Source organism: Xenopus tropicalis, chromosome 3 (genome assembly GCF_000004195.4).
Source record: "Xenopus tropicalis strain Nigerian chromosome 3, UCB_Xtro_10.0, whole genome shotgun sequence".
Classification (NCBI taxonomy): Eukaryota; Metazoa; Chordata; class Amphibia; order Anura; family Pipidae; genus Xenopus; species Xenopus tropicalis.
Window position 1 is genome coordinate 86,262,687 of NC_030679.2, and position 27,500 is coordinate 86,290,186.

Consider the following 27,500-nt stretch of genomic DNA (forward strand, 5'->3'; position numbering starts at 1 on the left):
CTCTCTGTTTACTAGGCTATAAGTCTTAGCATTGTAACATAAGCATTTAGTGAAAATACTGTACATAATAATAGTGGATTAGTTTACCAGTATACACTTGGGGTCCAGGTGAGCATGCCCCAGACCTACAGCTTGAGAAGATTAACTTCACAGTATGGCAGGCACTCACGAATCCCATGAACAGTCAAGGTAAAGGAAACCACAAGCTTTTTTTGAAGCAAATAAAATACATGATAGCCTTACAGATTTTGTGCACTTAGCACTTAATCATAGGCAGACATGCACAAAACATGTAAGACATCAATCTTAGCAACCAAAAAGCTGACTGAGTACTTTGTTAGGTTATTATTACTACTTCTTGTCTTAGAAGAACATAGTAATACCCACCTGTGAGAAACTATTCAGCCATTTGATATAGTATCCTTTGTCAGTGACACTCTTTGTCAGAATATAATGTGTTCTAATATTAACTTTTATATAAATTAAGAATTATATCAATTATTAATAATCTGTAATACTGTGTAAAGCAGTGTCACATTTAATTCATGCACATAGGATCTATATGGCAGTCATGTGACTATTTCCATTCCAGTCCTGTTTTGCTTATGTATAGGGATGCACCGAATCCCAGATTTGGTTCGGGATTCGGGCTGAATCCAGCCTCTTTTTGAAGTATTCGGTTTCGACCAAAACCACGGTCCCGGCCGAACTGAATCTGAATTCTAATTAGCATAAATTAGCAAATGCTAATTAGCATTTGGAAGGGTTAAATGGTAGCTATTTCCAATTTTAACCCTCCCCAATTCCAATTAGCATATGCTAATTAGGATTTGGTTCGTGATTCGGCAGAATCCATCAGGGTGGGTTCAGGGGTTTGGCCGAACCCAAAAAAATGGGTTTGGTGCATCCCTACTTATGTAATATGTTTGTATGATGGCACACATATAAGGGCACATATACGTCTGCAAGTGCGCTGAGTAAATTAGAATTTTGCGTGCAATCACCATTTTTTCCCCCACAATGCAGCTATTTCCTAGAATTCATGTGTTATTGCAGTCACAAAGGGTAAATGCTCCAATTTTGAAGCAAAATTTTGCCAAAATTGATGTGAAATAGCTTGCTCTTCATCGCAAATTGGGTACAGTTGCTGCAAATATTTTCTAAGGTTGCCTGGCATCCTTTCCAGTGTTCGGTTAGGAGGTGACCGTAGCTCCAGGGTTCCTTTGCATCAATAGGCACAGTAGCGTTCCATTTGGAATGGAAGACAGGAAGGACAGATTTGCTGAGCACAACTATATGGAAGTGCATGGAGCATATTTTGGCACAAGTTCCTTTAATGAAAGCGGTTTATCACGCAACTGACTGCAAGAATGTGCAGAAACCGCAGCTGTATTTGTGGATGCACTTGAGCCCTATAACTGCAATTACATTGTTTTACTGTTGTATTAACTCTTCCATTCACTGTCTCTTTTTTTTGTTTTTCTTTTGCAGATTTATACAAGAGATTGAGCATGCCATGGGGCTAGGCCCAGCTAAGCAGTGCCCTCTGCGAGAGTTCCTAACTATGTATATCAAAAACATCTTCCTCCATCAGGTGTTAGCAGAAATCAACAAAGAGATAGAAGGTGTCACAAAGGTGTCTGATCCTTTGAAAATATTGGCAAGTGCTGACACCATGAAAACTCTTGGAGTCCAGCGTCCACTCCTGCAGGTATTTATTGTAACCCTTTTTTATGTTTTCATGGAAAATACTATAAGAACAGTAGTATATAGGGATTGTCTGTACCAAAAATAATATATTTTTGGGCCTCTTTGTGAATAATTTTAGAGCTACTTTAGTTAACACTGTTGGCAACATTTTAGTTTAATTCACATTGGCCACCATGGCATTTAATTGTAAAAAAAAAACTGCACAGAAGTTTTTAAGTAACTAAAAAAGTGGCAGAAGGTACTAAAGATTACTTCAAAATAAGAACTTCATAATACAATGCAGGGGGGCATAGCATCATAGTTATCTGTTATCACTGTTGCGGTACCTAGTAAAAAAAAAACAAAAACCTAAAATCAAAATTTTATATACTGAACTAACTGCACCAGCCCAAAGGTTCAGCATCTTGATAAAAGTAATGTTATGACATTTATATTCTCTATAGTATATTGTGAGTCAGTCTCTAAGCTCAGTAACTGGCAGTAGCACAGAGCATGTGCAGTGAATCAGACGAAAAGAAGATAAGAAACTACTGGAGGCATCTTTGGAGGCACAGATCCTCCCTGCTAAATATCGTTGGTTGCTTTGGGCTGGTACAGAATTCTAAAACATAATGTACAGCATTTCTTTTCTTTTTTTTTTTTTTAATTCAGGCAAGTTTATTGATAAAACAGTTTACAGTAGTTTCAGCTTATATACATCACATTATGAGGCAGAGTTACACTATGTAAGGTTATAGTATGAGACATATTTGCAGTGACAAAAATTGTGAGTTATGTTGCATTTGAAATTACTTTATAACTTTTTCTTTTGATGTACAGCATTTCTACCCTACTTTTTTGTTAAGCTATAGTTCTCCTTTAAGATGGCTATACATATTGAGATCTGCTCATTGGCATCAAATTAGCACATCTTAGCCCAGTTTGCCCTCCTCATGCACTGGGCCACTGTTTGGCCCATACAGCAGTCCTATGGGGACCCCCCCCCCCAGACAATGATTACACCAATTTCCTGATGTGTTTCTCATCAGAAGGGGTTTAAACCTTATCAAGATTTTTGGCTGATTGTTGGCCAGATATCAGTTCTGCAGGCTCTCCATGGGCCACATTCACAAGCCATTAAGCAGCTAACTCAGACTGGAATGACCAATCATCACCTTTTATTGGCCTGTGTTTTTTCCTTTCCTCTTCCCAAAAATAATGATGATTATACTACAATTAGTTAATCTGTTTGTTGATATGTTGGTAGGACAAGAGAGCAGTCAACCAGTCCCTGGCTTTTGATTTGGGGTTGATAAGAACTTTTTCTGCTCTGACCTGAGCAGTAAGCATTTATTGCATACGATATGATAAAATGTTTTCATTTCACCATTGAATTTCTTACTTTTACTGTAGAATTAATCCTTTTAAGTCTTTTGTTGTGACATTTCAGTGCTTGCTTTAATTGCCATTTTGCAATTTACTTTTATGGAACGTTACATTCTTAAAATGATGTTGACTTAAATCCCCCTAGTAATTACACTTTGAGGCCGCTAAGATATATTTATGTTTTCATTTACCTACGGAGAAGTGTGTTTTCGAATGAATGGCGATGGAGCGTACTTGCTATCAGGTTTGACACATAGAAAAAGACTGACCTGCCACTGTGCCTAACTAGATCAATAGTAATTGTATGTTATATCTATGCCTGGATACCATAAATTAGAAGGAAACATTTGTTTTTCAGAGACCTAACAAGAGTTGTTCTTTATCATATTATCTACAACTATAAATTAGATCATTGTCCTCACTGACTTTCTGCCCACAAAATTCATTTCTGAGAGTGATCAAGTGATGGCTGGTTTGCATTTTACTGCTGTCTCTATTTATTATCATGTTTTTTTTATCTTTGGGAAATATTTTGTCTGGTGACTAGTTCCTTCTCTTAACTTATACTTTTGCTTTTAAAGAAATTAATCTTTAGTGGACATTTTAAAAAAATTGTATAGTAAGATCTATCTAAAATTCATTAATATTTAACAACATCAATGCTCTCCCTGCTAAGAACCATTATTTGCTGCTTCAAATGAAAGTTGGTTCCTGAATTATAGTTCTAGTGCAGACATACAGGCAGATATTAGATAGGAAACGCATAGTTTTACCTTCTGCGCCAATACCTTTTCCAGGTTTTGGCACATATGCCTGTCAGTGAAGAGACACAGTGAAGCAGAGGGGGAGTGCATTGGCTTCTCTCCATCTGCAAAGAAAACACAGGTGGAGGGAAACCAAGGCTGTGCCTCTGACATTAGAGAGGTCACCCTAAAAGGATTGCCTCTTGTTCTTTTTTTATGTGGAAAAAGAACTCTTACTTTATGATATTCTCTAAATTGCTTGTTAAGAGTAATCATGTTCCCTTGCAAGTCTCTCTTCTCCAGAGAAAACAACCCCAACACTAACCTTCATAGTCTCCCATATAGTTTAATTGTTGCATTCCGATCAGAAACATACTTTTTTCATCTGGGTCACTTTACAAGTGTGACATTTTGTATTTTTTGTGCTCTGTTCCATAAAGTAAACAACTAAATATTTGCTTTCAGGGTCCCATAGATTGGACTGGACCCCCTACAGAGGTAACTGCTGTATCCCCATGATGGCTTCCATGCTTGGATACATATTTTAATTAAAGGGTAATAAATAAGCTCAAGGGTTATCAGTAACACCACTAAAACAATTATGTTTGTATACTAAATATCTAGAAATTTTAGCTAGGGTTTTTGCATTCATACAGAAGCAGAGAGCTATGAGAGTATGAAAGTATTATCCATGTCATAATAGAATGCCCTTTGAGAAAAAGCTGAAGTGGTAGATTCATTGGATATTTTCCAGAAAAGCATAAGTATGAATAGCAATAAATACTGTTTATTTTACATTTTGTTATTTATTTGTGCTTTATAAATTGTGCTTTATAATTTTGTGTCAAATGGCTTTAATCTGCTTGAACAGCTCTTCAGAATGACTTTTGCCCTACAGTGAATCAAATGAAAGCCAATACATATCACGTAACAAAAAAATTACTTTACAGACATTATTACCAATTTTTTACCTTAAAGTGGAAGAAGACTTTCAGGAAATTGCCTGCTGTTCAACAGTACTTTATAAAATAATCCTCCAGTTCTGAGGAATCCTGGTAGATTTGGGGGTCACCAACCCCTCCTTTGGTATGTACAAGCAAGTACAAAATGAAGCATTTGTCACTTGCTATTTGCGACTTGTGATTTGGCAATGGTTATACATGTTATAAATGTAATATATTTTATGTTATACTTTTATAGAAGTTATATGTGGCAAGACAAAGTTAGATAGGTGCACATGAGGGTTAATTTATGAAGATAACTATCCATTTTCATAATTATACATTATATTTTAGAGTAGTTTTGTAAGTTAGTTTTTTTGTGCCTGTGTACAGAAATGCATGTCATGATACTGAAGCAGCTGGGTACCTCCTGCATTTTATTAAAAACATTTGTTATCTCATGCTGCGTGACTGTGATTCTATGTCTATAGCAGCTTTATAGGCACAGCAAAATCTTATCCTTATTTATAATATATTTATATATATTTTTTTCCCATAAGCAAAGATTTGTTGCACAGAGTGACCCTGTTGAACAGGTGTAGCTGCAGCAATTCTAGCTCTGCTTGAATTCTTTGCAATCTTTTCTGGCCACCTTTTATTACTGGGCTCACATTCTGCTCACACATATGCTACTGTCTACTCATTACAGATTTTTAGGCTGGTAGGAATTTAAGGGGAATGGGGAATTGTCCCAGTGCTGCCAGAACATACTATAGGCCCCAATTTTTTGCCATTTTTATTGCATTCTGTTGTTTAAAGTTGGAAATTATTCTAACCCCTTGCCCCTAATGCCTTTATTTCACATTTTTGGCACAAATTGCAGATAGTAATTTTTCAGGTCCACATTGACCTTTTCTCAAGCTATATAAGGGGTTTAACCCTTCCACTGTTAAAAATGTAGAATCTATGTTGCTGGCAGAAATGTTAGTTGTGAAGTATATTCAATATTTCATTTAAATGAATGATGCTATTCAGTACGTGGCACCAAAATGTCCCCAGTCGCTTTACAGAGGGAGGGTTAAGCTTCATATATTACAGTATAGAGTGTGCCGACTTTAATATAGTTGAAGCTAACATAAAGGTCATGGTTATAGGCATGAACAGAAATTAAATCTTAAAGTGGTGTGAGTTTGTGCACACATGTGTCAATTAACAAGAAATGGATTTTCTGTATGTGTGTGAGGTCAGGCTTTGCAAGTCCATATATCAAATACACCATCCCTCTCTTCTCCCTGCAGGTATCTTTTTCTTAATGCCAGTGTGCGTTGGACTGATTGGTTTTGCCTCAGACCCAAATGCTTATCATTTCGAAACATGAAGACATTTCTTGTTGTGAAATTGTTATTAAATTATTTTCTTATGGCTGCTATTATAAAACACTAGATCAGTTCTCACGCTGGGTGATTACACACTCAGGCGGCAGTCTGTTTACAGTATGCTAATAAAATGATGATAGGAAAGTAATAATTTCATTATGAAAAATGTGCGTGCTTGATAACACGAGGCAGTTTTGTTAACTAGAAAATGTTTCATGCATTGTGCTCATTTATAACCAGCACCAGTTCTTAGTTGCCATTCCTAACATGGAGGCAGCTCAGTTGCTGTGCTTATACTTACAGTAAGCTGAGTATTCTATAAGCAAATGTTTTATTGTTACTATATGTCATTTGCTCTCGTCATTTCATTTTTTATTGTAATTGTTACAGGTATGAGATCTGTTATCTGGAAACCTGTTATCCAGAAAGCTCTGAATTGCAGGAAGGCCATCTCCTATAGACTAGACTAGACTATAGTTTAACCAAATAATTCATTTTTTTAACAATTATTTCCTTTTCCTCTGTAAAAATAAAACAGTACCTTGTATTTGATAACTAGATAATAATAACTAGATATAAATAATCCTTATTGGAGGCAAAACAATCCTATTAGGTTTAATTAATGTTTAAAGGAAGACTGTCATGGGAAAACATGTTTTTTTCAAAATGCATTAGGTAATAGAGCTTCTCCGGCAGAATCCTGCATTGAAATACATTTTTCAAAAATGCAAACAGATTTTTTTTTTTTTAGATTTAATTTTGTAATATTTTCCAGGGTGACCTGTCCTCTGATAAACTTCAGTCACACTTAACTGCTGAGCTGCAAGTTGGAGTGATATCACCCCCCACCCAGCAGCCAATCAGCAGAACAATGGGAAGGTAGCAAGATAGCAGCTCCCAGTAGATATCAGAATAGCACTCAATAGTAAGAAATCCAAGTCCGGCTTGGGACTCCTCCTGTTACATGGGAGTAGGAGAAACAATAGTTTATCTGAAAGCAGTTCTAATGGCTCCTTCTCAAAGCTCAGACTCAGGAACAATGCACTCAGATGGATGCCTACACACCAATATTGCAACAACAAGAAATACATTTGTTGGTTCACAAATAACATTTTAAGTGGTAGAGTGAATAATTTGCTATCTAAACAGTGTAATTTAGAAATAAAATTTACACCATGGAAACCATGACAGCATCCCTTTAAATTATTTTTTAATAGACAAGGCAAGGAGATTCAAATTAGTGAAAGACCCTTTAGTTTTGTATTGGTCTTATTGATAAAGCACCAACATATTCTGCAGAAGGGTGTATACATCATACATTCAGATTACATACTAATACTGACCAATACAGGAGGATTCTGCTCATAGGAGCTTACAGTACAAAGGGGAATAAGACACGCAAAGGCTGGGGATTTGGAAAGATTTGGATTCAGAAAAGTTATGGCACATTTACCATGGGTAAAATGATGCCTCCATGGAAGAAGAAAGCTACAAAAGTTCACTTTTAAATATACTTGCATCTGAAAACAACTGAAGGGCTTGTGGGTGGATGTAACAGCTATTGCTTAAACCCCACTATATTGCAGTACAAAATATGCAGTTTAAGTAGGAACTGTTTAATCAGCAGCAGGATACACAGTAAATTGAACAAAAGTTTCTCTGTAGATTATTTGGCTGGCAGTATTCTGCGTTCCATTTGATGGACAGCCCGTGCCTGCGTTTCTTTCTTGGTTGACACATTGATTTTCTTGTCTTGGTGGAACCCGTGTGAATTCTCATTTCTGCAGATCCAGGCATTAATGTTGTTGCAGTTGTCAAATGGAGTTGTAATCAATAGTTCCCCTCTGTATAGTTTAGTGACGGCAAGACATTGGTTTTATAACCTTTTCACAGCTATATTACCAACAATATGAACATTATGCTTTTTATGTACTTTGGATGACAGCACTCAACTTCTAAGATGATGGCTATCATAGCTACAGATGGAAAAGAAGAATGTTCTTTAGCTATAGCAATATAGTCCCAACCAATGACCCTGTGTTATGTACAGTTATTTCCTCTGTCTTTCCACCTAATACACACCCAATACCTCTTCCTTCTTACCACCCATTAGACTACTGCCACACTGGGTGGATTCTCTGCCTGCAGATAAATGTAGGCCAATAATCTGCCCCTATGCTAAAAAAAATCTGGTAGTTGTGTCTGCATACGGAGCCACTGCGTTGGCCAGAGTGAAGCCACACTATGTGGATACACTATGTGCATACATGAGCAGTTAACTCTGAGCTATTCTACGTTTGCCTGCATCCAGACGAAGACAGTGCTTATGGGTGCAGGCAAGGTAGCTGACTAGTGCCAGATTAGGGGCTTATTCTTGGCCTGTGTTGTTTCTGCAGATCCTGTATGGCACTAGCCTTAAACAACTACTCCACACTGCACAATCTTTTCATTTGCCAAAAAGGATATGGCTAGAAATGCTGTATTTTGTATACCAGTCCTGAGGTTCAGCAACTGTATAACAGTAATGTTCAGTAATGGTCCATGTCTTCAAAGTTTTCCACAGCAGTTCTCCATCTTCTGATTTTGTCTTTTGAGTAGTAGCAATATTTCATATCCTTATTGGGCACTAGGTAGCTGTTGAGAAGCAAAGATTAGTGCTTGATGAAAATCAGCAAAACATTAGCAGAAAGTGAGGTTACATTTGTCATAGCAGCTGACACTACTGGGCTGATTATAAATCAGTAATGATGCAGAATGCATTTATTTTGTGCTGTGCTTTCTGTATTGTGAATATTATTAATTAGTTATCAGTAAGTTTTTTACTACCAATATATGCAGTAAATAGCAAGTTTGTCTTAAAGCTGAAATAACTAACATAAGCTTTAGTTACATAGGGTTGAAAAAGGACTAGAGTCCATCAGGTTCAACCCTTTCAATTAAACCCAGCACACACAACCTATACTGACCTTTGTATACACTCACATACATAAACCATATATACCAACATCAATACTAACTGTAGATTTCAGTATCACAATAGCCTAGGATACTATGCTTATTCAAGAAATCACCCAAGCCCCTTTTAAAGGTATTAACAGAATCTGCCATTACAACATCACTAGGAAGGGCATTCCCCAACCTCACTGCCTTTACCGTAAAAAAACACTTACGCTGCTTCAAATGAAAGTTTCTGCCCTCTAATCTAAAGGAGTGGCCTCTGGTGCGCTGGTCGTTTTTATGGGGCAAAAAAGGACACCCCCTATCTGCCTATAATCCCCTTTAATGTACTTATGTACAGAGTAATCATGTCCCCTCGCAAGCATCTTTTTTCCAGAGAAAATAACCCCAACCATGACAGTCTAACCTCATAGTTTACATCTTCCATCCCCTGCTAAAAAGCCATGGGCTATGGTAACCTTGTGCTGTTTATAATACCCAAAGCATTACATGACTAATTTACAAAAAGTGGGAGAGGGCGCAGAGTACATGCACAAACCACCATGTTTTTCCACACTTATAACACTACCTTGTGATTATTACCCAAAGTTGCGGGTCTTTGGAGTGCAAGGACCTCATTAATTTGGCAGCCCTGTATTCATGAGGCCAGGCTGGGGGCACATACATGTACCCTGTCCCACCCTTCTATGTTTGCATCATTCAGACAACCAGGTTATGGAGACTCAGGGGGTGCAGAGCCCTCTCCTTATTTTCTTCCAATGGAAAACAGTATGTACAGAGCTGGATTGTGTCAGAGGTTCTGTGCCTTGCCCATTATGCTCAGATTCCCTGCTCCAAGTGCTCTATAAATGATCATTAAAGGGCAAGATTTTGTGACAGGATTTTGTAAATAAACCATCAAGTCCTGCATGTCTAACCTAATTCTTTTTTGAGGTTTAGTTCTCCCTTAAAGTTTTTGTTGCGCATGCCACAACTGTAATTTATATTGCTTTCTCATCTTAACCAGATGTCTCTGCTTCATCAGCATATAGTGCATTACATTTTAACAGCTGTGCAATATTCTTACTTGTGTTTTTTGTATATGGTGTGCAGGAAACTAAATGTCTCAAGCAATACTCTTTGCTGGTTGCATCCTAATGGGTTAAAATCATTGTACAAGTAGTTCTGCTGCATTGTTTTTGAGTTTTATAGATAAAGCTTAATAATTATTCAACCAGTAATCAAAAATAAAAATGTCAGCTTTAGTAGTATGAAATAAAACAGTATGATATAAAAGTATCTGCACACCTGACTGTCCTACGTATCATTTCTAAACCAATATTGTTATGGAGATCATCATCTTGTTGCTGCTGTATTAAATTATATTCTTCTGGAAAATGTTGTCATATTATTATTTGCTTCTGTTCAGCCACAAGAGCAATTTTTCATCATTCTAAAGTAGCATGTCCACTGCTGCAAAGTCCAGTAGCAGCAATTTTTAGACCAGTCCAGCTAATGCTTGGCGCTGTGCTGAATGATATTTATTATATGTTGATAATTATCCATGGAAACCCATGTTATTATGCTCACATTGTATAATTCTTGTTCAGACCATGCTAAAGTATATCTTTTTTTTTTTTTTTTTAATTCAGCATAATATATAAAGATTTCTGCTTTGGGCCTTTATTTCACCAAGATACACTCGATGGATATACTCTCTTGGCTTGGTATGCATCAACCTTAGTTAGAGCTTCCAAATAATCTCCTTTTTGTATCCTGCTGTCAAATGCATTGAAGGCAGAAAGTCAGGGAAATTTGCCATTCACACCTTCCTCCCACATCACATATAAATGTACAAAGAGAGGGAACACCTTTAAATGAATCCTGACATTGCTTCTTATCAGGGTTGATGAAATGGCAAAGGAAAAAGGCAATTTGAACCCTCAGGGATTTGATTTATTTTTGCCACTGTATGCAGCCAAATATTTGAAGGGAGAAAATGCAGCTCCATCTTCAAAGATGTGTTGACCTGAGATGAGAAAATTGATTTGAGGAATGTTTATACCAAACTGTGAAGAGAAGAGTATTATTTTGCCAAGATAAACTGTTAACCCATAGTATTTCAAAATTCTACAGAAGAGCAGTAGTAATGAATGCAGTGATATTTAACTCATTTGTTGTGTGTACCTATGATATTATTAAAAAAGATCATCAACATTTTGCATAAACACGTTGCAGTGGTCAGTGCCAACTTAAAGAAAAATACATTGCTAAAAACACTTTTACGTTAATGTTTCTTCAAAAGAAGTTTCATTGCTCTTTTTACATTTATACTAACATTTTTGCATTGCTATTAAAAAAAACTAGCTTTAGAACATCTAGGGGCAGATTCATTAAAGTACAAGTTCGAATCCAGAAATGGGTAAAATTCGGATTAGATACGATAATTTCTGATGATTGAAAATGTCACAAATGCTTACGAAAAAATCGTAATAGTCACAGTCATAACATATTGGCGATCCGAAAGTCACAGAATTTTCATATCCGAACGATAGTTAACGGCGGGAAAACCTTTCTGACTATGATCCTTCTGTGCATGTTTTTGGAAGCCTTCCATAAGACTCAATGGCACTCTGCAGCTCCAACCTGGTCCAAGGAAGTCACGATGACGAAGCTTTAATGAATCCGAAACTTTTGATTTTTGTCGCGTAAATTGTCGCAAAGTACAAAAAAGTCACGGAAATTAACAAAGAAGTCACAAAAAATACGCACAGTATAAAAACTTACTACTTTGTTAAATGTGCCCCTTAGACTACAGTTCCAGGTAGAAGAGGCTTTAGATATTAAATTATTGTTTCACTGGCCATATTCAATTAAATAGAGCATTTCTAATGAAAATTATTTCTTTTCTAATGAAAATATTTATCAGTATGTATTAAAGAAAAGAACTGCAAAAATTTAATAAAGAGCCTTGACAAGTAAAAGCTGGTGAGGTTGTGTTAGTGGGAATATTCAATAACTTTATTAATGTATTTATTGTCCCAGTTTTTGAAAACATTCAAGTTTTTTAGCCTCATTGAAAATGAATGTAGCAACTTTAACTTTAAACTTAATGAAGTATTTTTAAAGTGTATTCGGTTAACGTACCAAATTCCTGCCTTGAGCAGACCTTGCACAGGGCTCCCTTTACATGTTAAACCTATTTGTGCTTACCATTGTGCTGGTTGAAATGAAGGCCATGTGTATGCCCATGTCCTACTGTCATGCTGTCCCTTCTTTTGCAGACACAGATAGCATCTATCTGCACATAATGTACTAACTGCCTTCTGGCTAACCTACACTAGTTTAGGAAGAAAGATATCATAAATAGTTACATGTAATACAGGCATGGGACCTGTTATCCAGAATGCTTGGGACCTGGGGTCCTGGAGGACTCTCTCCATAATTTGGATCGCCTTACATTTACTGTTTTAAGTTTACTATAAGATTATATAAACATTAAATATACCCAGTAGCATTGTTTTGCCTCTAATAAGGATTGATTATATCTTAGTTGGGATGTACAAGTTACTTTTTATTATTACAGGTATAGGACCCGTTATCCAGAATGCTCAGGACCAAGGGTATTCCGGATAAGGGGTCTTTCTGTAATTTGGATCTCCACACCTTAAGTCTACTAAAAAATCAGTAAAACATTTATTAAACCCAATAGGATTGTTTTGCATCCAATAAGGATTATTTATATCTTAGTTGGGATCAAGTACAAGGTACTGTTTTATTATTACAGAGAAAAAGGAAATCAGTTTTAAAATTCTAAATTATTTGATTAAAATGGAGTCTATGGAAGACGGGCTTTCGGTAATTCGGAGCTTTCTGTATAACGGGTTTCCGGATAATGGGTCCTATACCTGTATAGAGAAAAAGAAAATAATTTGTAAAAAACTGAATAAATTAATTAAAGGAGTGATTCACCTTTTATTATATCTTTGAAATATAAATAGATATAGTAATATTTGCAATTTGGTTTAATTAAAAGAAAAAAATATAGTTTTCAAGTGCTGATCTCTAGGTCTCTCTTCTCAGTCTAAACCCTGGCTGTATATGGTCCTGTATAAGGTCATTCTGACGTTACAAGCAGTGGAATAAGGAATTGAGAAAGTGCAGGCCTATATCGCTACTGCACATGCTCAATTCGTTTGCATATCTATGATCTGATATGATGTGATTTAGCCAGTCCGATCAATAAAGGTGCACAGTAGTGAGCATTGCCAGCCCCTCTCTCAATTTTCAATCCCCTGGCTGACACAGCAACAAGACTTTATGCAACACAATCTTTATTTTAGAAATTATATTTTTTTTTAATAAAAGCAAATTGCAAATATGATTTAAATGAAAGTATATATTTATATATTTCCAAACAGTAATAAAGTTGAACCACCCCTTAAAAATAGGGTCTATGGGATAGGCTCTCTTTAATTTGGAGCTCCATACCTGTACTGCAAATACATTCAAGCATTCAATTGTATCCCTCTGCTAAAAACAAGCTTTCCAAATTCAACATGAGTTAAATTTTGTGTATTACTCTATATCATTTGTATGGCTATACCTATAAATAGATATTTGCTACACAACCCATTAGTGGTACATTTTCTTTCATATGTTGATTTTCTCTCTATCAGTGATTTTGGCCTCTTTTTTATGTTAGTAAAATATCTGGCAACTACAGTATGTTGTGGTGATAAGCACAGTTGACTGACAGGTCTTGCCTTTTTTGTATCACATCTACAAATTGCAATCTCTCTGGCCACTCTCAGTGGGGAAAGGTCTTTTGTGATGTGGTTTCGATTACCTTGATTGGCAAGTGTGTGAAGTCGGTGTTTGCATTTTGTGTTGTGTTCAGGTTTGGGCAGCTTGGGAGCAGAGGTGGTATTTCTGTGTTTAAAAGAGACCTCATGGGGCATGTCTCTGACATTTTCAGTATCTCATCTAGATTTCATTGTTTTCTTCTTAGCCAGTACCATGAGCTGCCAAAATGCAGCTTAGTATTACTCTGTGTATGTGTGTTTAAGTTATTTCAATTAATGTCTCTGTAACCTCAAAGTTGTAAGCAACTGTCCCAGGCTCTTTCTCTCCCTTGCTCCTACAGTAGTCCAGTTTGCCATTTTTCTTCTAGATGTCTGAATAATTCCCTTTCAGTAGAACCCATAATTAACATGTATGCATGTACACTTTCTATAAAGCAGTTCCATCTACAAAACGTTAAGTTTAATAAGGAAAAGTCTAAAATGACATACTTGACATGAATGGCCACCATCTTATTTTTTTTGGGCCAACAGCCAAAGTAATGGCAACTTCAGAAAGTAAAGAGGAGCTGCAGGTTCCTCATCATTTCCTCATATGCCAGTGATTCTGGCACATGCTAAATGCCTTCTCATCTTATTATTAATGCTATTAACAAATTGTAATAACTTGTTAAAACTATAACATTGTTCTTAATATAATTATTAATTAATTATTAATTAATTCCATTTTCTGGTGTGTCTCTTTCTTCTCTTAATTTTACCAACACCATCATGTAAGAAGGCTGACTGTGTAGCTTGTATGTTAAGAGAAAAAATGAAATCCTTCATAATGAGCAACCAGTAATATCCTCAATAATTTAAAGTAGACTTTAATATCCTCATTCATTAGTTTAAATATCAAGCTGTTATCAAACTGAGAAATGAAAAATTGGAAGGTGATGTTCTCTTTTATTGCTCACTGCATTATAGATATGCCACTAGTCAAGGTAAACAATACATATAATTAATTTCACTGATTTACTGAAAGCATTCTCAAAGCATAAAATATTTAGAACTGTTATCAAGCGGATAGTTTGGACATTAAACTATTTTGAGTTATTGCACAGGTAATTACATACGTGATAAAACTATAACGTGCACTGAGATACCTACCTAATGGTTTCACTGAAACCTGTAAACTTTCTTTGTGCAGCAAAGAATAGCCTGCCTAATGGAAATTGCTGGGAACTGATGTCATTGTCATTTACTGGTTTGGGCCAAGGCCTAAACGATTGAATCAACCCCATATTGCCCACTTCAGGTGGGTATGTCGGGATAAGATATGGTTATTTTGTGACCTCGCCAAACAAGCAGATTTAGGGGGAGATTTACCAAGACCCGAACGCTCCGAGCGTATACTCGCAGATTTTTTCGTGCCACGTGACTTTTTCGCACGGCCGCACGATTCTTTAGAGCGCCCGCGCAAAAAATTCAGAAAGGCTCTGCCGCTGTTTACAATGGTTCGGTACGAAAATTTCGTGACTTTCGGATCGCCAATACGATATTATCGTGACTAATACGATTTTTTGCGTAAGCATTTTCGTGATATTTGCGATCTTCAGAAATTTTCGTTTCCAATTCGAATTTTTCCCATTCGGGATTCGAACTCGTGTTTTCATAAATCTGCCCCTTACTGTTTGCCCAGCTTTACATGTTACTCCAGAGACAGGAGTAACATGTTTATACTAGGCTATGCAACTGCCAGTCTTCAGGTCTATATTGAGGACTTGGCTGATGGTGGCAGATCGCTATAATGTGGAGAGGTATAAAAAGGATTCTCATTAGAGTCTTTAAGAGAACTAGACAATTACCCCTTATATCCTCTCTCAGACTTCTTTATACCTCTCCACATTATTATGTAAATTCTTAAGCAAGGTTATTCTTAGTAAATAAATGTCCTGAACTTAGTCAGACCTGTTTAACTAAACATAGTGCAATATTCCCATATATCTCAGAAACAGGACAAAATAATATCTGATTCAAGTAATTGCACTGTTTATCCATTAAAGTGAAAAAGTTGTATTTAAAGAGTCTCTGCAAAAAGAATTAACATAAAGATTTTAATTTTAAGCAACCAATGCTTTATTAATGGTCTTACAGAGTACTAGGCACAAGAGAGAGGATACAATTACCCCTTATATACTCACAAATGCAGATTCAAGCATCCAGTGTTTTGCCCCTCAGAGGTCAGTCATTGAACAGTGGAATATTTCAATTCATGTGTCACTCCCAGGTTCTTCTCAGGTGAAAACTAGCTACAGTAGTTCCTAGGTCTGTTTATTTGGTTCCTATTCTGGGGTAGTGCACCCAGGAATGTTATCCTTACTAAATCTCCTTGGTGGACCTTAAGATGCTTACTAGCTAACCTACTCCTATCTAACACACCTGGAACATTCTGTAATAAAGAATAACCTCACCACTACCTAGGTCTAGCTTTGCCTAGGCTCAAAACTTTTTCGCTTCCTAACTATGGGAAAAATCCAGGAAGAAAGCCAAAGCGCACAGGTGTGCTATAGCTTTTAGGCTTCTGAACAGTGACATCTACTGGCCAGTCCCTGAACTGCCAGGAGAATACTTTAAAGGAGAAGGAAAGGCTAGTAAAGAGTTAATCTCAAGCTGCAGGCATACCTTCAGTTGTCTCAATAGTGCCCTTAAGTCTCCCCATATTTCACCTGTTCAGATGATCAGAAGCGAAACAGGAAGAAAAAACACTGAGCTGTATAAAGAAATCCCTTTTCCCCTATCTATCAGTAGTCAGTTCTCCTCCAGCCAAGGGCCATATAATATATAATATTGTGAAGCATAATTCACCCGAGGGGAAATCTCCTACTCCCTATTCACTTGTAAAGGTTTTTTATTAACCTTGTTATCAAATGTTAAATAGATCAGACTTAAAATCCTATGCAAGCAAATAGAGAGCTTTAGATTTTCACTGTGCTTAACTCTTTTTTCACTCTTTGATAATTATGCTTCCAGAAAAGATATTCTGTTGAATGTCTTTGTGATTCCTGAGGAGAAGTTTGCAAGGCATTGTTGGATTTGGAATCTTGACTAGAGGAGGCCCTGATATCTGACAAATAGTTTCCGTAGTGCGACAAACTGTGATAGAAACATCTTGCAGTTGTTATTTAATTTACAAATAAAATAAAAATCAATTAAAATTTGTTTAATCCATATGTATGTAAAACCTTCTTAGAATTCAATTTTCTTTCATAAAAACTTTCCATAAAAGCCTCATTTGTTTTTTTTTTGCAAAGTACATGCAGACCAGGTGCTAGGATAATTCCCACACAAGCCACAGAATTTCAAGTCCAGTAAAATATAAGAATTTGCTCTTCTCTCCTCCACAAATATATATTGCAAAGTGTTTGAGAATCCATTGATGGTAATAATGACACAAGTAACTTTGGCTGTATCATTAAAGGGACAGTATACACCCCATTTCATCACGAGCTTAGTAAATAGGGCTTGTGCTGAACATACTTTTTGCTTATTATTTTACTTAAGAACAAAATCTATGGTTTTTATTATTTCTGGGCCTACAGAAGATAATGACACCTAAAGCTGGCCATACACGTGGCGATCCGACGATGTTTCGTACGACCATCGGTCGCACGAAACATCGTCAGATCCGCCACACACCATTCAGGGCTGAATCGGCAGGTAAGGAGGTAGAAACAATAGGATTTCTACCTCCTTCTGCCGATTCAGCTCTGAAGGGAGAATTTTGGTCAGGCGCCTTCTATGGCGCCCGATCAAAATTTTCTAACCTGGCCGATCGACGAGCCGACCGATTTCAGCAGCTTCCTGCGACATCGGTCGGCTCGCTGACATACCATACACGCACCGATTATCGTACGAAACGAGGTTTCGTACGATAATATCGGTGCGTGTATGGCCACCTTAACTCTTGCACTTCCTAGTTCTGGTGAGCAGAAAAGTATCTGATAAAATGAATTGCAGGTCAGCTGAAAAGCCCACTGATAAAGAACTGCTCAAAGAGAGGAATGGGTTTGTTTGTTCTGAGGCAGATAAGGAGTGCTGAACAAATAGCCTTTTTTTTATAATAAGAGAGGAGGTGGGCATTCAGTGAAAACAAAATTCTAATTAGTGTCCTGTAATGGCACAAAAATCAGGAAAATATGGACATTTAAAATTTAAAGAATAAAATATCTCATAGCCCTAATATAAAAAAATGAGTATTGGATAGAACTGCACAAAATTGATAGAGAGGTTTGTAACACCCTTACATTCATGGTAGTGTTATACAGTGCTCTTGAAATATGGTCAAATGGTACACATTCAAAATACAGTTATTTATAAATATGACTATGAATATTTTCATGAATCCAGGTCATGGTATATCTAGTATAAGTAAATCTAAAGCAACGGGACTTGCTAAGTAATCACTAAGGAAGTTTCACCACTCACCCAAGCAGCTTCTTCAGTTTATCTGACTGGTATAGGAAGTCTATTATTTATAAATAATTATTATTTTCATGGGTGGTTTCATATATCTTCTGCTTTCTGGTAATTAAACCACCAATGCCCAATAGGACATCCAAACAGTTGGATAAATTGCTCTGTTTCCTATTTCTATGCATGTATTAGATTGATGTTGACTTCTTTAAACTGCTCCTTAGTCTTTATATTCACAGATGTTCTTTAGATTCAAAACCTGAATAATGTCCCCCTCTAATGTGATGTTTTTATACAGAAAATTTGGCATTATATTTATGCTTCACCTGTGGAGGCTATTTGTAAGGCAGTTGTATGTAGGGTCATTTCCTTGTTAATAAGGTAGAAATAGAATAACACACCATTTTCGCCAAAATCCTGCTGTAAATGTATAGTCCTATGGCAGTTCAGGAGTTAGAAGTTTACTTATCTTTCAGCTGAATCAGAAGTCTCTATCTCACAGCCTTTGCTTGAAGGAGAATGGAATATGCGGAGTCAGGAGAAGGTGTCAATGCATAATGGATGATTAGCTGCAGACCTTCCCCACAGACAGGTGAAGCTGCATAAAGCAGAACTTCCCATCTTTTGCATACTGCCAGCAAAAGCATCTCACTGTGGTGACATGTTGATTTATAGATGAGCATCTCCTTTCTAATGAGAGCTGCCACCTCAGGTCACTGGAGCCCCCTGTCGCAGGCACCTTGTCACTGTTGCTGTGGGAATGAGTAATGGTTTCTGGTTTACTGGGGATTCATTGCTTTCTGCCTTCTAGGGAGTAGCATTATGTAATTAAAGAATAGTACACATGTGCAACAAGTTAACATGGCCACAATTCTAGAATTTTGTCATCATAAGCCATGTACTATTTAAGCAATCAATGTATATAAACTTCTACAGGAAAGTAGCACAATACAGCCTATACATCTGTGTAAAGCATTCACATAGCGTTTAGTAGTTGCACATTACAGTGTTAATTCATATATATATATATATATATATATATATAATATATATATATATATATATATATAAAAATCCCAAGGTAGGTGTTTGAATATCACCATATAATGGGCTTATCCAGTCACATAACCCCATACATATATATACATGCATGCATTCTTTGGGTTAGCACCTGGATATTGCCTTTGGACTGGTAAGTGCCAATACCTGCAATGTAAAGCACAACTGGAAACAGTTTATTATACAAAACATCTCTGCTATGCTTCTGTTTGCATGTAAGATATGAGTACTCTTTACAAACACAGTACAGCACTGCACTTCAGACAAGTATAATATAGATATAGAAAAAATGGAAATGTTGTTCACCAGTTTATTACCCTCAGATCAAGCAAAATGGGACATATTCAGTGTTGGAGTCTGTTATGTCAGTCTCACTGGTAACTTAAAGGAAACTATACCCCTGAACAGTGCAGTTCTCCATAAAAAGAGTTTACTGTTGTTGCTTCTCACTGAAATATGGACTATGCTACATCTAAAAGGCATGAGTCTGATTTTATATCTTTTGTTCACCTTTTTTGTATACCTCTGTGTAATATTTATGTGTAATTTAAGGTTTGTTATGTCCTTTAACATGAGTTGTAGAGTAAGTAAGAGATGAGTAAGTCAATCATGTTTTTTCTCTGTTTTCTGCTATCCGGCTACTTTGTGTTCTGGAAATATATTTGGGGTATTGCCCTTGCTAGTGCCCATTACATCAGCTTGCTGTTACATATGTGAAACAGAATTTGCTTTTGAATGTCATGTGTAATGAAGATGAATACTTTTATCAGCATCCACATATTTCTTATTTTAGCATCTCTAATTAGCTCAACATTGATGCATGCCTATGAGTGTGCCTTGGTTTTCACAAGGCAGCTGGTGAATTACATGTGTGTCAAAAATAAACGTTACCAAGAATTTTCAGTTGGGCCATTTGATAATGACGCATTCTGGATTTTGACACTGACACACCATGTTGTTGATTAAAACCTGTCAGGATCCTTACAAAGTGCTGTGGTATCTGGTAGATAAGACACCACCTTCTGAATTTCTACTTAAAGGACATGTAAAGCCTACATTTGCCTACAATGTATATCAGTTGGGCACCATCCCAAATGGCATCACTTGTACTGCATATATCCCCTCCGCTTGCCAGCACCATCACATTTTCCTAAAGCAAATAGAAGCTTTCACCCGGTGGCCATTTTCCTCTGATACATAATCACATTTAAATCTGCAAACAGCATACACACACACAGACCCTTATTCAGCATACATTTCATCAAGAATACAGGCTCACACAGGCAGAAATGTCTTTGATAAAAGTTCTGCTTTGTTTAAGCACTGTAGGTAAAGCTGAGCTCAGGAGAAAAAAATTGAAGCAAACAGCTAGAGCTGAGTTTCTATGGGAACCAGCAATGCCATCTCTTCACTGGCTGCTAGACTGGAAGGTGTGTTTAGTAATCTGAGCTTAGAACAACTGAGCATGCCCACAAGCCAGAAGTCAAAACAAATTCCTGAGGGGGGGGCGAGTGGGTTACAGGAGGAGAAGGAAATCTAAGTGATTAAGGAGATGTTGCAGCCTTACTATTAACCTCTGGAAAGACAGAATGGCAGGTATTGAAAGATTTCAAAGAGGCTGTTCACTGAATAAATTTTTGTGTGTGGGGTTTACATGTCCTTTAAGTCTATATAGGAAATACTGCCAGAGGGACGGATACCTTTCAGCTGGTCATCTTCAGTGCAATACTATCTAATCACCTATGCTAGCTTCACAAATAAAACGATCATTGGACATTGCTATTTACACACCTTGCTGTGTGTTCTCTTAATTGTTGGGTGTAATTGACATGATTTTTGGCTCTTCACCTTCCTTTAAAACATATAAAAAGTTAAAAAAATTTAAAAGTTTTAAGATGAATTACAGGTTATGTGCTCTTGTTTTTTGGGGTCATTGTGTATTTACATGCAATTATTAACAAATTAATTAAATTTTTTTTTTTCTTTACAGAGCACAGTTATTGTGGAAAAAACTGTGCAGGATTTGATGAATTTGATGCGCGACCTCAGTGCATACTCAGATCAGTTCCTTAATATGGTGTGTGTGAAACTACAAGAATATAAGGACACCTGCAGTGCTGCATTCAGGTAACATATACAATTCTCTATTAAGATTTGTATGTGTGTATATTTTTATGTTCAGTAGGACAGTACATTAATAGAACAGACAGGGGTCAATGCAACAATAAATTAAAAGATAAATACAAAAAATGTTTACATTCAAGTGCTATGTGTTAAAGAGATACGGGGAAGAAAGTCCCTGCTCCAGAGAGCCTACAATCTAAGTGAGCTGCCAACAGAAGCAAGCCCGGATTTGTGATGAGGCCAAGCCGCACTAAAAATTTGCTTGCATACGGAGCAATGGGGACCATTTGCCGAGAAAACGCTATGTTTGGCATCAGTCTTAAGAGCCCATATTAAAGTGGACCTGTCATGAAAATCTGTATAATAAAAGTCCTGTTCAAATTAAACATGAAACCCAAATTCATTTTTATATTAACACATCCAAACCCATTATAAAGGCATTTAAAAATCACAGCTGTCACTCATATATTGCTTGCCCCGCCTCTATGCCTAAAGCTTAACTTTAGCTTTCCGTTCAGCACTACGTAGATGTCACTGCACATCTCACTTTCCCCTCCCTCCTCATCTAATTGTGTAGCCAGTGCATGGGCATGGGCATCAGGTCACCCCATACTGGCACATAAACTAGATTTTGGCATGATAAAAAGCTTGTCTTAATAACAGTGCCCACAAAATGGTGCCTGCCTGCTTGCTTTGATTGAGTAATTCCGAGATGGAAGGAAACAAGATTTATATTATTTATATTGAGTAAGTAACGTTTATTTTGCTCAACTAACAATATAGAAAATAATTTGGACTTATTTCTTAGGGTGACAGGTCCGCTTTAAAGAGATACTGACAACAGAAAGTAAATCTTTTTTTTACATCTATCATAACATTGTCTTTGTAAGAACTTTATAATTTTGCCATAAAACTATTTGCCTAATGTGTTTACATTACCTGTATGATCCCCTGTGTTCCTCTATGAGGGGCAGCCATATTTGTCTGTTAGCCTTAGAAGCTATAACTGACAGGTTGGGAAGGGACAGTCAGGTTGGCAAAACAGTCAGGTTTAGGAATTTCAAGTAACAATTACTTACAAAACCAAACCTGTCAGCGAAAAACCGTCAACATGACCTATAGGTAGCTTTTTATGTATATTCATATTTGGAAAAGTAGTTTTTTCGTGTCAGTATCACAGATGTTATACAAGTGCTACAAGAGGTAGGCCTTGAGTTTACTTTTGAAGAGACTAAGGGACGATTCTTTCCCAGAATTTACAGTTTTGATGCTGTTCCCTGGAAAACATTAAATCGGTGTTCTATTGTGCATAAAACCTTTTCACAAAAACAATAATTTTCTAATAGTATATTTTATTGGACAATCCCAAAAATAAAAAAACAAAACAACATTTTATTCTGCCCTTCAGCCCGTTTGAGGTGATGTTCTCACACATGAAACAATGGAATGCATAAGTGCATATTATTTGAGCCAGTGAATAGACAGCTCATCATAAAATAAAGGAAAAAGATTTAAAAGTTAAATTTCAAGTCATACAAATACCAATTTGGTAAAAAAAAAGTTTAATAGTCCACTTGTGATATGAATTAATATTTAGATAAGTATTAGTTCTTAACAGGAATACTATTATGGGAAAAATTGTTTTTTTTTTCCAAAATGCATCAGTTAAAAGAGCTTCTCCAGAAGAATCCTGAATCGAAAAAAACAAACAGATTTTTTTAATTTTGAAATTTTACATGGGTGTAGCCATGTTATGCGTTTCCAAGGGTGCCACAAGCATGTGACCTGTGTTCTGATAACCTTCAGTCGCACTTTACTGCTGCTCTGCCAGTTGGAGTGATATCACTCCCCTCCCAGCAGCCAATGAGCAGAACAATGGGAAGGTAGCAAGATAGCAGCTCCCTGACACCTGTATTGCTAAAAGTGTTAGATATCAGAATAGCTTGGGACATTTACATGGAGTAGGAAAAATAATAGGTTATCTTAAAGCAGTTCTATTGTGTAGCACTGGCTCCTTCTGAAAGCTCAGACTCAGGCACAATGCACTGAGATGGCTGCCTACACACCAATATTACAACTAAAAAAAAAAATACATTTGGTTCAAGAATAAAATTTTGAATGTTAAAGTAAATTATTTGCTATGTAAACAGTGTAATTTAGAAATAAAAAGTACACCATAAATATCATGACCGAATCCCTTTAACACTGGTTATAAATGAAGCGTTAACTGTACTTTATCAGAGCTTCTTTGAACGCATATTTAATATGTAAATGTGTGTGGCTTTTGCTCCTACTGATCAGGTGGGAGTCTTTCTTGCCTGTCTTTTGTTTTGTCAACTACATTTTTCATCTTCACTTGAGGGAACTTGTGCTCCAATTAAAATGGCAACAAAAGAAAAGTTCTTACATAATTTTTTATCTTCAATGCTATAATAAGGTTTAATCTATCACTTTACCCAGTTGTGAATAACGCCCAGAACAGATCATCCACTATAAACATTATCCCTGTGGGAAATCCACCTGTCTTTCAGAAAGGTGGAGAGGGATAATGATGTGGGTTACTTAAAGGATAAATAAGGGTTAACTAAGTAAGCTTTATCAGAAAGGTCTATGTAAATACAGCCTTAAACATTTCTCTATCAAAAGAAACAGCATTTCTTTTCTTATTTTCTGTACACATATTCTTCGGTATTGGACTTCCTTTTCTCAGAAAAATCCTTCAGGGCACGGCATGTGTCTGCACAGCTTGCTCCTCTTTCCTCATACCTTCTTTGTCCTCCCTTCTCTGCTGTAATTTGAGCTACCAGCAGCCAGAGCTGTAGCACAGAAGTTACTGAGGCCAAGCTAAAATGGCTGCTGCTACCTTAAATAAACACAGGGAGTTTCCTAGGCTGTTAACTCAGGTATGTAAAGCTTTCTACAGAATAACTATAGTATTTTAGCTTGCACTATTGTGACTAATCTATTGGCAATAAAATTCCTTTAGTAGTTTTCCTTCCTAGCTGCTCACTGCCTCAGTCTTTCTGAGCCTGCTTAAAAGTAAGCAACATTTGTGAACTCACTCTTTCACTTACACCCCTGGTTAAAGTTTGGACATATTTACATTATGTAAAGTATTAAAACAGAACATAAGCAAAGAAAAAGAATGGGGATCATTTATACACTCTAGGCAAATTTGCCCATGAGCAGTAACCCATAGCATCCACTGCAGCCTTTTTATTAGAGAGACTATGAATGAGTGAATTCATAGAATAGGCCACCCACTAATACTCACTAAACTTATGGAACATGGGAAGCCATGTAAAGCGTGAGGAAACTTGCCATACGCTTACTTGACTGAGTGCTCTCTCTGATAATTTACTTGGTTATTTAAAACCCCGAAAGTTGCACTTTGGGGTTACCAGGTACTTTACTATTCTTTCTTAATGTGTATTTTCTTTAAAACTGTATATATTGTAAAAGCTATGTGTATATTGTTTTTTCTTTATAAATTAAAATAACATGCTGTAAAATTTTTCCACAGAAATAGTCTGTTTATCTTTAGATAGTGGGAGTTGTGGTTTAAAGACAACTGGAGTTCTACAGGTTAGCGATCAGTGCACTATGCATTTCTTTCTGAATGGCTGTGATATTTTAGCACATATAAATGAGCGATTTTGGGCCAATGTGCAGTAAGGGAATACAGGGCATGGTGGATAATGCGAGCAATACCACTGAATGAGTGCATTTTCCACATGAGGGGATTATTGTGCGCGGAGTGATTATCATGTCAGCCAGTGTGAAGCCTGCATTCTGTATTTTCTATTAACAATGATGCTCTCAGCATAGTCAGCTAATCCAATAATAAAAGCTATCACCAATAATTTGATATTTCATTTTACATTTGCAAATGCACAAGTAATGTAATCTCATTCCAAGCCTTTAGAGAATCACTGGGTATCATTTGCCTCAGGTCTGCATAATAGCTAGCATGGTACTGACGAGAAGAAAAAGGAATTGTTGTTCCTTTGTGGTTGTTTGCAAGTATGTATTTGTAATTGCCTCTGTTTACTTGCATTCAACAAGGTTCTGGTCATTCAGATAACTGTATAAACCCCTTAAAGGAGAACTAAGGCATAACTAAAAAAGTAGAGCAAAAATGTTGCACGTTATGTTTTGGGTTCCTGTACCAGCCCAAGGCAACCACAGACGAAGATCTGTGCCTCCAAAGATGCCCAGTAGCTGCCCATCTTCTTTTCTGCTGATTCCCCTGTACATGCTCTGTGCTGCTTACTGAGCTTATGGACAGATGCACAATATACTGTATATACAAAATAAATCTTTTCATATATGGCACGGAAGGTCTGAAACCAGTGCAGTTAGCAGCATCGGAATGTAATTATCAGCCTTGTTGAATCAGCTTATATGACAGGCCAACCTCATTTTCTGCTTAATAATTTGTGACAACCCCTAATGGCTGCTCAGAGCTTACTGAGCATGTGAGTGTCACTGACACTTTCCAAGATGGGGAACTCCTGTGACAACTGTAAAGACATAGATCATTGCTGATATTGAGAAGCTGAAACTTTAGGCTGGTACAGCAAGGGCAGTATATTAAATATGGCATTTTTGGCCATATTTATTTTTAAGGTTTAGTTTTCCTTTAAGGCATGCACATTAGAAGAATAGAGAAGAAAAGGGCTCCTCACATTGGAGCACCCCAAAGGAGAGGAAATGTAATAATGTATTTGTTATACGGTGTACCAGTGCCCATGTATTTCATCAGTTACATAGTTACATGGGGTTGAAAAAAGACCATTGTCCATCAAGTTCAACCCATCCGAGTAAACCCAGCACACAACCTATACTAACCAATCTATACACTCACATACATAAACTATATATATACAACCAGTAATATTAACTGTAGATATTAGTATCACAATAGCCTTGGATATTCTGCTTGTTCAAAAACTCATCCAGGCCCCTCTTAAAGGCATTAACAGAGTCTGCCATTACCACATCACTAGGAAGGGCATTCCACAGCCTCACTGCCCTCACCGTGAAAAACCACCTACGCTGCTTCAAATGGAAGCTCTGTTCCTCTAATCTATAGGGGTGACCTCTGGTGCGTTGATTGTTTTTATGGGAAAAAAGAACATCCCCCAACTGCCTATAATCCCCTCTAATGTACTTGTACAGAGTAATCATGTCCCCTCGCAAGCGCCTCTTTTCCAGAGAAAACAACCCCAACCTCGACAGTCTAACCTCATAGCTTAAATCTTCCATCCCCTTTACCAGTTTAGTTGCACGTCTCTGCACTCTCTCCAGCTCATTAATATCCTTCTTAAGGACTGGAGCCCAAAACTGCACTGCATACTCAAGGCGAGGCCTTACCAGGGACCTATAAAGCGGCAAAAATATGTCCTCATCCCTTGAGTCAATGCCCTTTTTTATACAAGACAGCACTTTATTTGCTGTAGTAGCCACAGAATGACACTGCCTGGAATTAGACAACTTGTGATCTATAAAAACCCCTAGATCCTTCTCCATTAAGGATGCCCCCAACACACTACCATTCAGTAGATAGTTCGCGTTTATATTATTCCTACCAAAGTGCATAACTTTGCACTTGCCAACATTGAACCTCATTTTCCAGTTTGCTGCCCAGTTTTCCAATTTTGTCAAATCGCTCTGCAAAGAGGCAGCATCCTGCATGGAACTTATAGTTTTGCACAATTTAGTGTCATCAGCAAAAATAGAAACAGTACTCTCTATGCCCACCTCCAGGTCATTAATAAACAAGTTAAAAAGCAAAGGACCAAGGACTGACCCCTGCGGTTCTCCACTAACCACACTGGCCCAATTAGAAAATGTTCCATTTACCACCACTCTTTGTACTCTATCCTTCAGCCAGTTTTCTATCCAATTACAAATATTATGTTCTAGGCCAATATTCCTCAATTTGATCATTAACCTTCTGTGAGGTACTGTATCAAACGCTTT

The 27,500-nt window shown here is 36.9% G+C and overlaps 1 protein-coding gene across 3 annotated transcripts in view; it reads left to right on the top strand.

Annotated features, from left to right (window-relative positions):
- Window positions 1-27,500, top strand: part of exoc4 (exocyst complex component 4) — a 238,876-nt gene that overhangs the window by 162,695 nt on the left and 48,681 nt on the right. The window contains exons 12-13 of one of the 3 annotated variants that reach the window (XM_004913052.4): window positions 1,492-1,711; window positions 21,382-21,518. In XM_004913052.4, the coding sequence (XP_004913109.2) occupies window positions 1,492-1,711; window positions 21,382-21,518 (357 nt within the window). Of the gene's footprint in view, window positions 1-1,491; window positions 1,712-4,283; window positions 4,362-6,057; window positions 6,088-21,381; window positions 21,519-27,500 lie in introns of those variants that run through there. The other 2 variants (XM_018092352.2, XM_018092351.2) reach the window with 2 other exon arrangements.